This window comes from Capsaspora owczarzaki, assembly GCF_000151315.2.
Source record: "Capsaspora owczarzaki ATCC 30864 unplaced genomic scaffold supercont2.2, whole genome shotgun sequence".
NCBI lineage: Eukaryota > Filasterea > Ministeriida > Capsasporidae > Capsaspora > Capsaspora owczarzaki.
Window position 1 is genome coordinate 2,303,946 of NW_011887293.1, and position 12,133 is coordinate 2,316,078.

The window sequence follows — 12,133 nt, forward strand, 5'->3', positions numbered from 1 at the left end:
TCCGATGCCTCGATCGTGGTATGCGAGGTCTGGAAGCTGACGGTCGAGCGCACGTTGACGAGTCCGTCGCGCGAACTGCCACCGCCGCTGCCGCCCGTCCGACCACTGCGCGCTGTGCGAGACGTGGCCGATGCCGGGCTCAGTCCGTGCTCGAGGCCAAAGTCGCTCGGGTCGACCTCGACATTCAGCTGATCGTCATCATCGTCATCATCATGTCGACCCCGCCGGCGACCTGCCGAGGTGCTCGCGGTGGTCGCAGCAAGCACATGGTCGAACGTGCCTCCGTAGCGGCTCTGCTTGGCGAGGTAGCACCGCACTGCAATGAACATGGCGAAATAGGCCAGCATTGCGACGCCGAGCCCGACCAGCGCGCCCAGAAACCGCGTCGGGTCGCCGTCGTCGCCATCGTCCCCAGGAGGGTGGCTTGCATTGCCGGACGCGGTCGGCGTCGGCTGCAGCAGCGACTGGTCAAGGAGAGGAGTCGCCCAGCTCATTTCGGCGGGCGTCGACCTCAAGATCTGAAAACCCCTGAGCAGCTGTGACAAGAAGAAGCAAGAGACAACTACAAGAATGACTGGCAGTGAGTTTTGAGTTGATGTTGTAGTGCATCACAGTCAATTGGATACAGCGCTGCAGTACAGTAGATACTGATGCCAGCATCGCTGTTACATCTACTGTTGACAGTCAAAGTGCTCATACTTGCATGTCGCTCTACTTTATCAGAGAAATCTTCGTTGCTGCTCTTTGTTTCACTCTTCGTATTGTTGACTCTCTTAGCACTGTTGCAGGTTTCTCAGAGCGATGGTTTCGCAGGACGACGAGTTTGACGCGCTGCTGATGCAGGAAGACGCGCTCCAGCACGCAGGCGCTGTGGCTGGCGAAGACGCCGGTCGCCTTGCTGGCATTGCCGAGGGCAGGCAGCTGGGCCTGGTCAAGGGCACGCAGCTGGGCGCTGAGGTTGGGTACATGCGCGGCGTCGCAGCCGCCCTGCTCGAGCTCAGTCCCACCAACGCAGCTCCAGTGCAAGTGCAAGTGCCAGCGGGTAGCAGTGATGCTGCTGCTGCTACTGATGCGTCTGCCAGCACAGAGTCGAGCGGAGATGATGACACGCGCTCGACCAGTCCCACGAGGCCAGCCGGCTTGTCCATGTGAGCCACCAGTCCAACAGGCGATGGTGCATTGCTGTGAAGCATAATCCACTGAACTCTTGTGGTTTTTTGTCACACACACACACGCACACACACACACAAAAAGGCGGACTCGCAAGGCTGCCGAAGCTGTGATTGCGCTCGCAGATGGATGCTCGCTGGAGAATCCACACGAAGACAAGCTGTTTGAGACACTCGACCGGCTTCGTGCCAAGTTCAAGCAGGTGAGCGCGCGTTGTTTGTTGTCAAAACAAAATCGCAGAAGGCTCGGGGAACAGCAAGAAGAAGGGCTGGAATCGAGTGAAGATTTCAGAAACATACGCTGTGACTGTCCACATACTGACATGATGGTTGAATGTCGATCTTTTGATCCTTGATCTTTGTGCTGGTGCGCAGCTCACGTCCGCTGCTGGACTGAATCTGCGCTTTGACTCGTCACGGCCGCATTCGCACGATGCATCCACTGGTGCGATCGTTCAAGCACCCCAAACGGCAGCATCGCGCGTCCAACCACCGGCCACCTCAATGTGGTGATGCTGCCTTGGCACGAAGGAGGCAGAGCCTCTGTGCCGCAGTTGTTGCCCCAAAACCGGACGACAATTCGCGTCTTCTGGCAAGACGACGACGTTGCTGATTTTCGCGGCACACAAGGCCTCTGATCCTCCTCATGACGCAGTTCTTTTAGAAAGGACGAAAAACGGTTGGCTTTGACGCTCTGTTGGCTATGTTTGGTGCGATTTCACGCCCAAGAAGCCAAGACGAGATGCATCTTTTGCTCTTTGTTTGCTCTTTGTTTTTTCTTCTTCTTCTTCTTTCTTTTTTCTGGTGCTGAATGGCCCTGGTTTGCGATTCACGAATACAACAGTGAAGCAGAGTATCCTGTCGTTGAAGGGGTTGCAGAAGCGTCAACTGCATCCTCGTCGCCCTTCTCACGCTCGCTCTCTCGTCCTCTCGTCCGTTGCCCGTTCCATCATCAGCTGACACTCCAGCAATGCAAACGCAGTGCCAATCAACCGTATCGTATCTGCTGCTGCTGCTGCTGCTGCTGGTCACACATCTGCAAAACAAACGGCAAAGCGAGCGTGCCGACAGTCGGAGCCGGTCAGAACGACCTCGCCGATATCAGTCTTCAGTGTATCAACTGCTGCATCTGATGCAGTGCAGTGATCCTTCAGTGGTCCTGATCACCATCGTATATCAGTCATCCGTCCCGTCCATCATCCCTTTTGTTTAAAAGCCCCCTTTTCTATGTGTGATGTTGTCGCGACGGCCAATCAAAGCAAACCCAATCTCACATCATTTAAACAAAAAAAAAAAAAAAAAAAAAAGCCCCGCCCCCATTGTTTGTTCTCTTCTCGTTCCATTTCTTTTGTTGCTTTCCGTTTTCCCTCTGCTTATGCTCTTCCAGCATCTGCTCATCCGATCACACACACACACTCACTCTGTCACTCTGTCACTCGCTGCTCACGCGCTGCTTACACACCCTGCAATCCGTTTTGCGCGGCATTGTTTTTTTTTTTGTTCTTTTTCTTTGTTCTTCTTGTTTTGTTTTGTTATTGTGTAATGTTGTTTTTGCCGTCGGAAGTTTCAATCACATTAGCACATTTTTTTTCCTTTGTTTGTTTTTTTTTTTTTTTTTTTTTTTTTTTTTTTTTGGGGTTGATGTTTTCACGTTTTTCCAGCCACAACAGAACGAGGCCACAACAGCGTCAACCTGACCAGTCAGTCACTTCAAACACCCCCCGTCTTGACTGATTTGGCCATCATCGCTTCATCTTCAACTGCTTGTGGATTTCAGTAAACCGCTTTTTCTTGTTTTTTTGATCTCCTTTTCCCTAATCCTGCTTCAGTCAGTCTTTTTTTTTTTCTTTTCTTTTTTTTTTTTTCCCCCTTTGCGTTCAATTTCAGTTGTCTTCTCCGACAACTCTTCTTCTTCCTTCTTCGTCTTGCTTGTGGGGATTCCTCGTTTCGTTTTTCCCCCATCTGCAAAACCCCCACGTCCCATCCCCCTCTCCCTCTCTCTGTCTCTCTTTGAGCTGGGCACGGATTTCTTTCTTATCACGAAACGCCCTGCTGATTTACGGACTCAAGTAGTTTTTTTTTTCTTTTTTTTTTTTTATTTCTTTCTCTCGTTCCGTTTCCGCCGCTCTCTCCTTCCTCCTCTTCGTCGTCTTGTCCTTTTTTCCCCCCGTCTTGAATCCTCTCCACTCACACTAATACACAGACAATGGCTTACTTCTTCGGTGTCGGTTCCGGCCACGTTGGTACGTTCCCATGTGCAATCACAAAAGTGGCTTTGATGTCATGCTGCCTTTTTTTTTTTTTTTTTTTTTTTGTGGCTTTTTGATTGTTCATCTCACCCCATCTGCTCTTGCTCTTCTTGCTCTTCCTACTCTGGTTTAATGCGCTCGCATCTTGCTCGTCCCTTGCTGTTGCTGGCTTGGTCTTCGCTGCGCTGCGCTGGTTTTTTTGCCGCTCGTTCGTCACTGATTGTGGGGGGTGCCATGTTTTCCCGCTTTTTTTTTTCTTCTCCTATTTTCCAACCTCCATCCCCCTTTTCTTTCTCGTTCCTTCTCGCCTCTCCCGTTTTCCCTCCTCCTTTTCTCAGGCTGCGACTGCGACTGATCACTTTTCGCAGAGCTTTCGATTCATAACTTTTACTGCGATTTTTATTTTTTACCCTTCCATTGATTTTTTTGAATTTCATCCTTTATTTCCTTTCTTGTCTTTAGCTTGAATTTTCTTAATTTTTATCTTTCTTTTTGTTGCCGCTCTTTTTTTTGAATTTCCGAGTTTTTTTCAAAACAATTTATTTTCCTTCCGCTTTCATTTTCCGAGCAACGCTGCACAAACTTTGTGTTGTTGTCTTTTTTTTTTTTCTCATCAATTTTGAAATCAAGCTTGGCTGCTTAAAAAAAACTTCAAGAAAGTCCCCCTTCCAATCATCATCACCATGTCCGTGTTTGTCGTTCCCCCGGCACCCGCCCGAATTGGAAACGAGACCAAGCAGCAGCTGCGCGAGCAGTTGTTTGGCGAACTGGCCCTGCACGACCTGCACCACGAGCAGGAGCTCATGAAGAACATGCATGCCCAGCGCGTGCAGCTGAGCGAGCAGCAGTGCAAGCAGCCCAGCATTGCCTTCCTCGACATGTTTGGCTTGCCCCAGCCGGCCGTCAATCTGGCCAACTTCAAGTCGCCCTTCATTGTGCCGCCCAGCATTGTGCCGCCAGTGTCCTACTTTACAACCAACAGCAACTACAACATGGGTCTCTACCCCGCATTCAACCCTTCGCTCAGCTTTGCTGCTGCAGCTGCCGCCGCTGCCTTTGCGCCGCCGCAGCTGACCCTGGCCGATGTCATGGCTGGGCCCGCAGTCAAGCGCGAGAGGCTCGACTCTGCCGCCAGCATCATGTCGGCCCTGTCTGCGTCGTCCGACGCCAGCGCTGCGAGCTTTTTGGGCAACAGCGACAACTTTGCCCTGCCCGAACCCACGACCATGGAAACGTTGCTTGCCAACCTGCAGCACTCGTCCACGCTGTATCCCAACCTGTGCAACGCCTTCCCTGTCGTCCTGAGGCCTACGAGCTCCCTGTCCTCGTGCACGGAAAGCCGCGACGTCTCGTCGAGCGCGTCCACGCTGTCCTCGGCCGGCGCATCGCCCGCTCCCGTCGTGGTGAGCGACTCGAGCCGCAAGCGCCGCGCGTCGTTTGACGATGAGGACCAGCTGTTCGACTCTGACGGCTTCAACGCTGGCGAAACGTTCACCCTGTCGTCGCTCATTGCCTCGGCTGCCACCTCTGCCGGGCCCGTGACCCCCGAGCGTCTTGCGCACTGTCTCCACGACCCGCTGCCGCCAATGCCCGTGCCGGCTTCGCAAAGCGTCGGCAACCGCGTTTCGCGCATTGATCCGAACGTCGACAACGTGACTGCTGCGCGCCGCAAGAAGGAGCGCGAGGCGAAGGCTGCGTCCCGCCAGAAGCAACGCGATCTGATGAACGACCTTGAGCGCACCAACGCCCTCCTCGACCAGGAGCATGCCGAGCTCAAGCAGCGTGTGCTGTCGTTGCAATCGCAGCTTACCATGCTGCGTGGACTGGTCCAAGCGCTTTAACATGTTGCGGAATACGAACGATGCACGTTGCTTGTTTTCCGCTGTTGTTGCTGTTGCTGCTGTTGCTGCTGTTGTCTTTGCATGGATGTGTGTTTTTGATTGATAATTCAATGGAATTGTTTTTTTTTTTTTTTTTTTTTTTTTGTTGTTGTTGTTGTTGTTTTTTTTTTTCTCCTGTACGTTTCTCCACCATGATACTTTGCAGGTCCAGTACTCTGTCTGACAAACATCAAGCAGCTTTGTATTGGGAAATACGAGAAATACGACGAGTGAAAAGTCAATTTGCCCAAAATAGAACAAGACTTGCTCAACAACAGACGCGCGCTAGATCGAACGAGAAAAGGAAGATGCATGCATAAAAACAAAAACACAAAGGAAAACAGGCGACGAGAAACAAAAACACAACCAGCCAACCAAACTATAGCCAAGAACAACAACTTTTCGAAAAAGCCAAAAACAATATGAAAAAAAAAAAAAAAAAAAAAAGAGCGAGAACGAAGAAGCGACGAATACAACATTGCTTCTTCTTCACTTGGTCATCGACAAGCGGGAAGCATTGTTGCGAGCATTGCGGATGGACGAGCGAACAGACTTGCGCGCAAAGCCCTTCGCGTTGGCGTTGGGATCGTTGCTGGCCTGAGCAGCCAACTTGGCCAGCTCTTGCTCGATGCGCACAATTTGAGCTCGCATGGTTTCAGTCTTCTTTTCAGACTCCTTGAGCGCCTTGGAGATTTTGGCCTGGGCGGCCTTCTTTTGATCCGCGCGGGCCATGTTTTGCATGGCATCGAGCATGATTTGCTCCCGTTGCAGAGCCTGCTCAATCATTTGCCTCTCCTCCTGCAGCTCGTTCACCATGTCCTGAAGGCCTTCGATCGCTTGCGGGATGATGTCATTGATGGTGATGTGGATGAACACGGAAGCCAGCTCAAACTCTTCACTGTGGCCATTGCGAAGCGGGACAGCTCGGTAGCCTAACAAAAGTAGCAAGATCAAAGCACAAAAAACCAAGGGGGAGAAAAGTGAGCAACCGCCGATGCATTCAAAACGCGAAAAACAACAATCATGTCAAGAGAATGACTCTCACCTGGGCGAAGGCTGTTGAATGGAATGACAGCCTGACCCATAAAGCTTGGGTCACCAAACATATCTTCGTCCATCACGGCAATGCGGAGCAAGCACACGTCGGGAAGACGAACAAAGAATTCGCACGACTCATTCCAGACAGGGTTGAAACCGTTATCCGCTGTTTTTTTTGGGTTGTTTTGATAAAAATCAAGCGACATTTGGCAATAGTGAGGGACGATGCTCTGCTCGGCAAAAGAGAAAAACCCCGTCAACAACAAAAAAAACGTACGCTTCGTCTTGGTACGATGCTTTTGCGACGAGTCCACTTCGGCTCCGCAAATGTCAATTTCGACAAACGGCGACGCAGTGCCCTTGCCCGACTTGACAAGATGTTTGGCAGAGAAGATCTACAGCAAGGTGCACGACCAAATAAAGTCAACAGTCAACAACAAACACCAAAAAAAAAAAAAAAAAAAAAAAAAAAAAAAAAAAAAAAAGCACCTCCCCACAAACCCAGAACCAACTCATCTCCATACCTGAATCTGAACATGCTTGGGAAGAATGTGGGCATAAGTCGTCTCATCAAACTCGGAGAAGCGGTCGTGGTTGACGAGAAGATCGGGCTTGACGACAAAGCCGCAGCGCTTGTTCTGGAGGAAGAGACCCTCGTTGACTTGCATCGGCCGATCGGGCGTTTGGTAGTTGAGTGCGACGAGTTGCATTCCAGCAATCCAGCAAATTTCGGGATCAAAGTTGGAGGAATCGACGCGCTTGCCGGCGGGATAGGTGCGCGAGAATTGACGGCGATTGTAGTGCACAAAGTCGGCAGCCTGCTTGCGAATAATCTTGTCGGCCTTCTTTTCCTCAAAGGACGACATTTCATAGTACTTGGTCTTCTCCCGGCTCGCCTCGAACGACTCGAACGGAATGGAGCGGCAGTAGGCAACAATATCGGACAGCTCCTTGGCGACCTTTTGCTTGCGAACCATCTTCTTAATGTTGTCCTGGCGCACGCCAGCGTTGGCCAGCGCTGCCGAAATGAACATTTGCCAGTCCTGCAAGTCGGCCTGATCGATGGTCATCAAGTTGTACGTCTGGCCGGTGGCGGTCGTGATTTGGATGCCAAGCGCGCCGGTGGGTCGCACGGTTGCGCCGACCAGATCGATCGAGCCCTTCTGCAAGGCACCGAGTGGGTTTTCGCGGTCGGAGAGCAGCTCCTTGACGTCGAGGTCAATTTCCTCGACATAGTTGGAAGGGAGCCAGCCCACCTTGCCATTGTACTCGCCCTTCCACCAGCCACCGTCGTGGCGCTCAATGTTTGAAATGATGGCATCCTTGGTGAAGGTGAGCTCGTCGGGTCGCGATGCATTGTACTCGAACAGCGTGCGCGCAAACACGCGCGTCTGCTCGACAGGCGCCGACAGACCCAGCTTTTCGAGAATCTTTTCGTTAACGGGGAACTTGAGCTTGATGCGGCGGTAGAGCGGGTGCTTTTCATAGTAGCCCACCAACTCTTCCAGCGAATCAAACGTCGTCGAACCAATGACAAAGAAGCGGCCTTCGGTCTTGATGCGGCAGTGCTTAATCTTTGAGGCAGCCAGGAACGAGATGGCAAACGAGTCGGCGCTCGTCTCGGAGCGACGGACGAGGAAGCTGCCGTCCTTGCGACAGCGCTTCAGCATGTTCTCGGCGTCGATGCGCGAGAGCACCTTGTGATACCACTCCTTGTTCTCGTAGTTGGAAGGGAGCGGAACGTGCTCGGTGAGACGGAGTGAGATCTGGGCGCTCTTGAGCGTGTTTTGACGGTAGTGGTCGACCAGCTCGTAGAGCGTGGTGAACGAGGCGTGCTCCGTCAGGAAAAAGTGGCCATTGTTCTCCTTGATGCGGACGTGCTGTGCCTTCTTGCCCAGCCAGAACGACAGCGTGAAACCAGCAGTGTCAGACTCGCGGATCAAGAACGAGCCATCCGGGCCGTTGAAGGCGGCAAGGCGCGCCTCGGAATCGACGCGACCGTCCTTGAGCTTGCCGTGGAACCAGGGCTCGCCGTTGTGGAGCTCAAAGTACTGGGGCTTGGCAGGCTCAGTCTCCTGCACCTCAGCTTCCTGCGTTTCGGCAGTGTCGGTGGTAGTCTCACCGTAATGGAGCGTGGAGCCGGCGAGCACAAAGTAGTACTGCACAGTCTCGCCGTCGAGGGGGTCTTCGAGCGTCAGGTAGCCGTTTTTTTGCGACTGCGAGAGATCGTCCTGGTTGGACGAGACAACTTCTTCCTCGGCACCTTCCTTCAGCTTCTTGTTCTTGATCAGAATCTTGTACTTGAGTTGGTCGGGCGACGGGAGCTGCTCGGCGTTCTTGTCCAGGACTTGCGTCAAGAGCATGTCGCCAAACACGTCCTTGAAGACGGTGGCCAAGACCTGCTGCTGCTCAATGCAGCAGTGATTCTCAATCGAGAGAATGACTGGATACGGCGACGTCTCGAAGGCGTGCTGCTTGATGGTCTCCACGACATCGCGGAACTTGATCTTGGAGGTCATTGTGTGGCCGTGGTAGATGATTGGGTCGTTGTCCGGACCATCCCAGCAGTCGAGCTCGATGCATCGGCAGCCGTTGCGCAAGCAGCGGGCATATGCATCACAGGTCGATTCCGACGAGAACTGATCGCCCGTCAAGTACGTGTTGTGCGACGAGGCAATCCAGTAGTGCGACAAGGGCAGCGTCATGTTCTGGTAGACGTTGTTCAAGTGCGTGTCGTTGTAAACGTTGTTGTGCTTGCTCAACATGAACGTGGCAAACGAAGGCAGATGGAAGACGGGGTCGGCAAGGCCACCAATCTTTTTCTTTTCTTGCGTCACGACGTGCAGCATGAGCGACTTGACATAGTGTGGGTCTGATGCGCGGAGATCCTGAGCGGAGCAAGCGAACCAAAAAAAGGTGAGTTGAAAAAAAAAAAACTAACTCGCTCGTCTCCATTGCCTCTTTCGCAAAGATGTGCGGCCGGTCATGCCCAACACAACATTAAATAACAGGATCAACAGAACTCAAACCTACCCCTTGCTCGTCGCGCAAAAAGTCCGTAAACTTGGCCTGAGTCATGGTCTTGCCGTCAGAGTACTTGGCAAACAGCTTTTCAATGACGGGGTTGGCAAGCAGAGCACGGTGAAGCTCTGTAAACTCGTCAAAGCCGATGGTGCCCTGACGGTGTGTATCGACTTGCTGGATGAGCTCCTTGATGCGCTCCTTCTTGACCTTGAGGTTTGCACGCGCAAAGAAGGTCGTGAGCTCCTTGACACCCACACGTTGATTCTCGGGGTTCATGGCCTGCCATTCCTTGATAAGCCAGCTACAAGTGGAAGAAGTTGTTGGTTGGGGTGAGAAGGATGCGACAAAAAAGGGACAAAAGATTGGCGGCAACGACAAAAAGTTTAGAACAACAACAAAAAATAAATGTTGGACTTACCGCTTGAGCATGTGGAGCTCAGTGAAGATGCGCGCCTCACGGACGAGCAGCGGCAGACTCATGCACCAGAGGTCGCGGTCGCGCACGCTCTCGGCCACGCAGGCAATCGTCTTGAGCCTAAACTCCATGCCGTAGTAAATGACAAACGACGTCTCCTCGCGACCGCGGTAGTCGTCATAGAAGCGATCAAACTCTTTCGTTTGCTTGCCCTGGCGCACCTCGCGAACAAAGAAAATGTCAACTGGAAGGGGAGAGACGAGCCGAATGGACGCGAGCCATCAAGTCAGTAACAAGCGAAACGGTTTTGGGGGTGGGGGTGGAGCAATTCGCGAGCATTAGAACAGATGGTTCCCCGCACTGTTCAAGCAATGTTCGCTGGGGGAGGAGGTGAAGGGGGGGGGGAAGTGTGTAGTGAATGGTTGGCAAAAATCGTGGCATTGTTTTTGGCATTTTTGGTTTGATCGGCAGGTTGAAGCGCACGGCAATGGTTGACATGCGAGACTAACGCCACCAACAAAGAAATGGGCAGGAGGTGGGGCAGGGATAACCCCCCCCCCCAGTTGCCGAAAAAAAAAATGATCTTGAAAAGTAAACAAAAAATCAAACAATCGGAGCGGCAAGGTTTTTGTTTCTTTTCCACTTGGTGAGACTGCTCTGACGGGGCTGCTTGGATGGATGAAAGTGGCCCTAGAATGGCGCCTAACTGAACAAGCAGCATACTCAAGACGCACACCAGCATCGACCACAAGCCAAAAACCAAAAGAGAGTGGCAAAGCTGAAAAAGCAGAAACCGCAGCAGGGCAACCGACTGCCAAAACCCGCCAAAGCGAAGGCCGTCTCCTTCCAACATGACTGGCCAAATGGAGCGTGCTTTTCGATCGCACGATGGCCAGAGCAACGTGAAAAGTGAAAGGGGGTGGGGGAGAATCAGGATCGTGCAATGGAGGCGCAGAAACAACAGATGACGCGCGGGCCGCCTGTTGTGTGAGCTCTTGCTTGTGACGGCATCGCGCAGACGAGTGCGAATGTGCACTGTTGCAAGCAATGATGCAACGACCAAAGTCCACACCTGCCCTCTGGTTCCCCTCCAGCCCCAGCGGCCAAAATCGGCCCAGGCAACCGAAAAGCCTTTTTTTCGTTTTTTGTTTTCTTTTTTTTTGTATTTTTTTTTTTTTTTGGTTTCCTTTTGAGTTTCTTTTCATGTCGTTGTTCGGGAGTTGTGCATTGCCTTGACGATGGAAGAGAAGGGATGGGGTGTCTGCGCATAGATGTGAGCAGCAGCAGTTGTGCACCAGCGCAGCTGCAGCCCCGACCGCTGCTCGGCCAGCTTGCAGAGAGCGCATCGAGCAAGCTGCTCAGTGAAGAGATCAAAAAAAAAATAAAATAAAAAATAAAAAAATAAAGGAAAAATAAAGCTCTTTTGATGCGTGACGAGAAGCCATTTGTGCCAGCCCAGCGTGTCGATTCGCGTGGGCTTGTGTTGCGTGCTTGTCTGCTAGCTCGCTTGCTGTCAGAGCCTGGGGGAGAAGAGGCGCCCAGGCTGGTCCGCAAGCGAGCAGAAAAGCATTGAGAAAGGGAAAAAAAAAAAAAAAAAAAAAAAAAAAAAAAAAGAACCTTCAACAACAACAACAACAAAGAAAAAGAAAAACTCACGCGCTGCTCTTTGGCTGCATTGCTGCAGTCAGAACACGCGTGGTTTACACCAGTGTAGCAAACGTGGTACTCGACGAACAACAAGAAGAGGGATGAGCGAGAGAAGCGGGAGAAGCAAACAGATGGAGGGTGGGAACTGGAAAAAAAAAAAAAAAAAAAAAACGAAGCAAAAAAGTGTGACTTGAAAAAAAAAAAAAAAAAAACTTGCTTTGCTGCTCGGGGACGGGGCGGCCCTGTGTGAGGATTTGGAGCTGCATGGGGTTGAGATCGAGGCTGATGATCTTCTTGCTGGGCTTCTGCTTGGGCGTGAAGACGAGCACCGGAGTGCCGCGCTTCAGGCTGTCCGTGTCCACCAGCGGACTGATCTGGTCGACCGCATCCCAAGTCGCCATCGTCGCAGATGTGAAGAAAGCAAAACACCAACAAAAAAAAAAAAAGAAGAAGAAAAGGAAAAAGGAAAAACAACCGAGGAGGAAAAAAAAAAAAAGAAATGGAAACAAAAAGAGAACTGAGAGACTGAGAGTTGGAGATGCAAGAGGTTGTTTTTGTTTGGATTGAACGAATCCCACGTCAAAGGGGGGGGCGGAATTTTTACACTAAAAGAGCCCCCGCCATTGGGGACCACCGTTTGTCAGCGAGACTTCCTTTGCAATAGCGGTTCACTTGTAGCACCTTGTATTAGGATTCCCCCCTCAGCCTTTT

General features: G+C 51.8%; 3 protein-coding genes across 3 annotated transcripts; 2 read left to right on the plus strand and 1 right to left on the minus strand.

The window, feature by feature from the left end:
- The first annotated feature begins 762 nt into the window (after positions 1-762).
- On the plus strand, positions 763-2,022 carry CAOG_01902 (hypothetical protein). Its single transcript, XM_004364713.2, has 3 exons — positions 763-1,148; positions 1,255-1,372; positions 1,545-2,022. The coding sequence occupies exons 1-3, from the start codon at positions 802-804 to the stop codon at positions 1,680-1,682; spliced, it is 603 nt and encodes a 200-aa protein (XP_004364770.2). The 5' UTR covers positions 763-801; the 3' UTR covers positions 1,683-2,022.
- Positions 2,023-4,101: 2,079 nt separating this feature from the next.
- CAOG_01903 (hypothetical protein) lies at positions 4,102-5,259 on the plus strand (the record flags this gene model as incomplete). Its single annotated transcript, XM_004364714.2, has 1 exon — positions 4,102-5,259. One exon carries the CDS (start codon positions 4,102-4,104, stop codon positions 5,257-5,259), a length of 1,158 nt encoding a protein of 385 aa, XP_004364771.1.
- Positions 5,260-5,570: 311 nt separating this feature from the next.
- On the minus strand, positions 5,571-11,924 carry CAOG_01904 (phospholipase C-gamma-1). The gene is made up of 7 exons (XM_004364715.2): positions 11,640-11,924; positions 9,779-10,019; positions 9,370-9,661; positions 6,861-9,224; positions 6,614-6,731; positions 6,344-6,502; positions 5,571-6,230 (listed from the first exon to the last, which is right to left on the minus strand). Exons 1-7 carry the CDS (start codon positions 11,821-11,823, stop codon positions 5,788-5,790), a joined length of 3,801 nt encoding a protein of 1,266 aa, XP_004364772.2. The 5' UTR covers positions 11,824-11,924; the 3' UTR covers positions 5,571-5,787.
- Between the last annotated feature and the right edge of the window lie 209 nt (positions 11,925-12,133).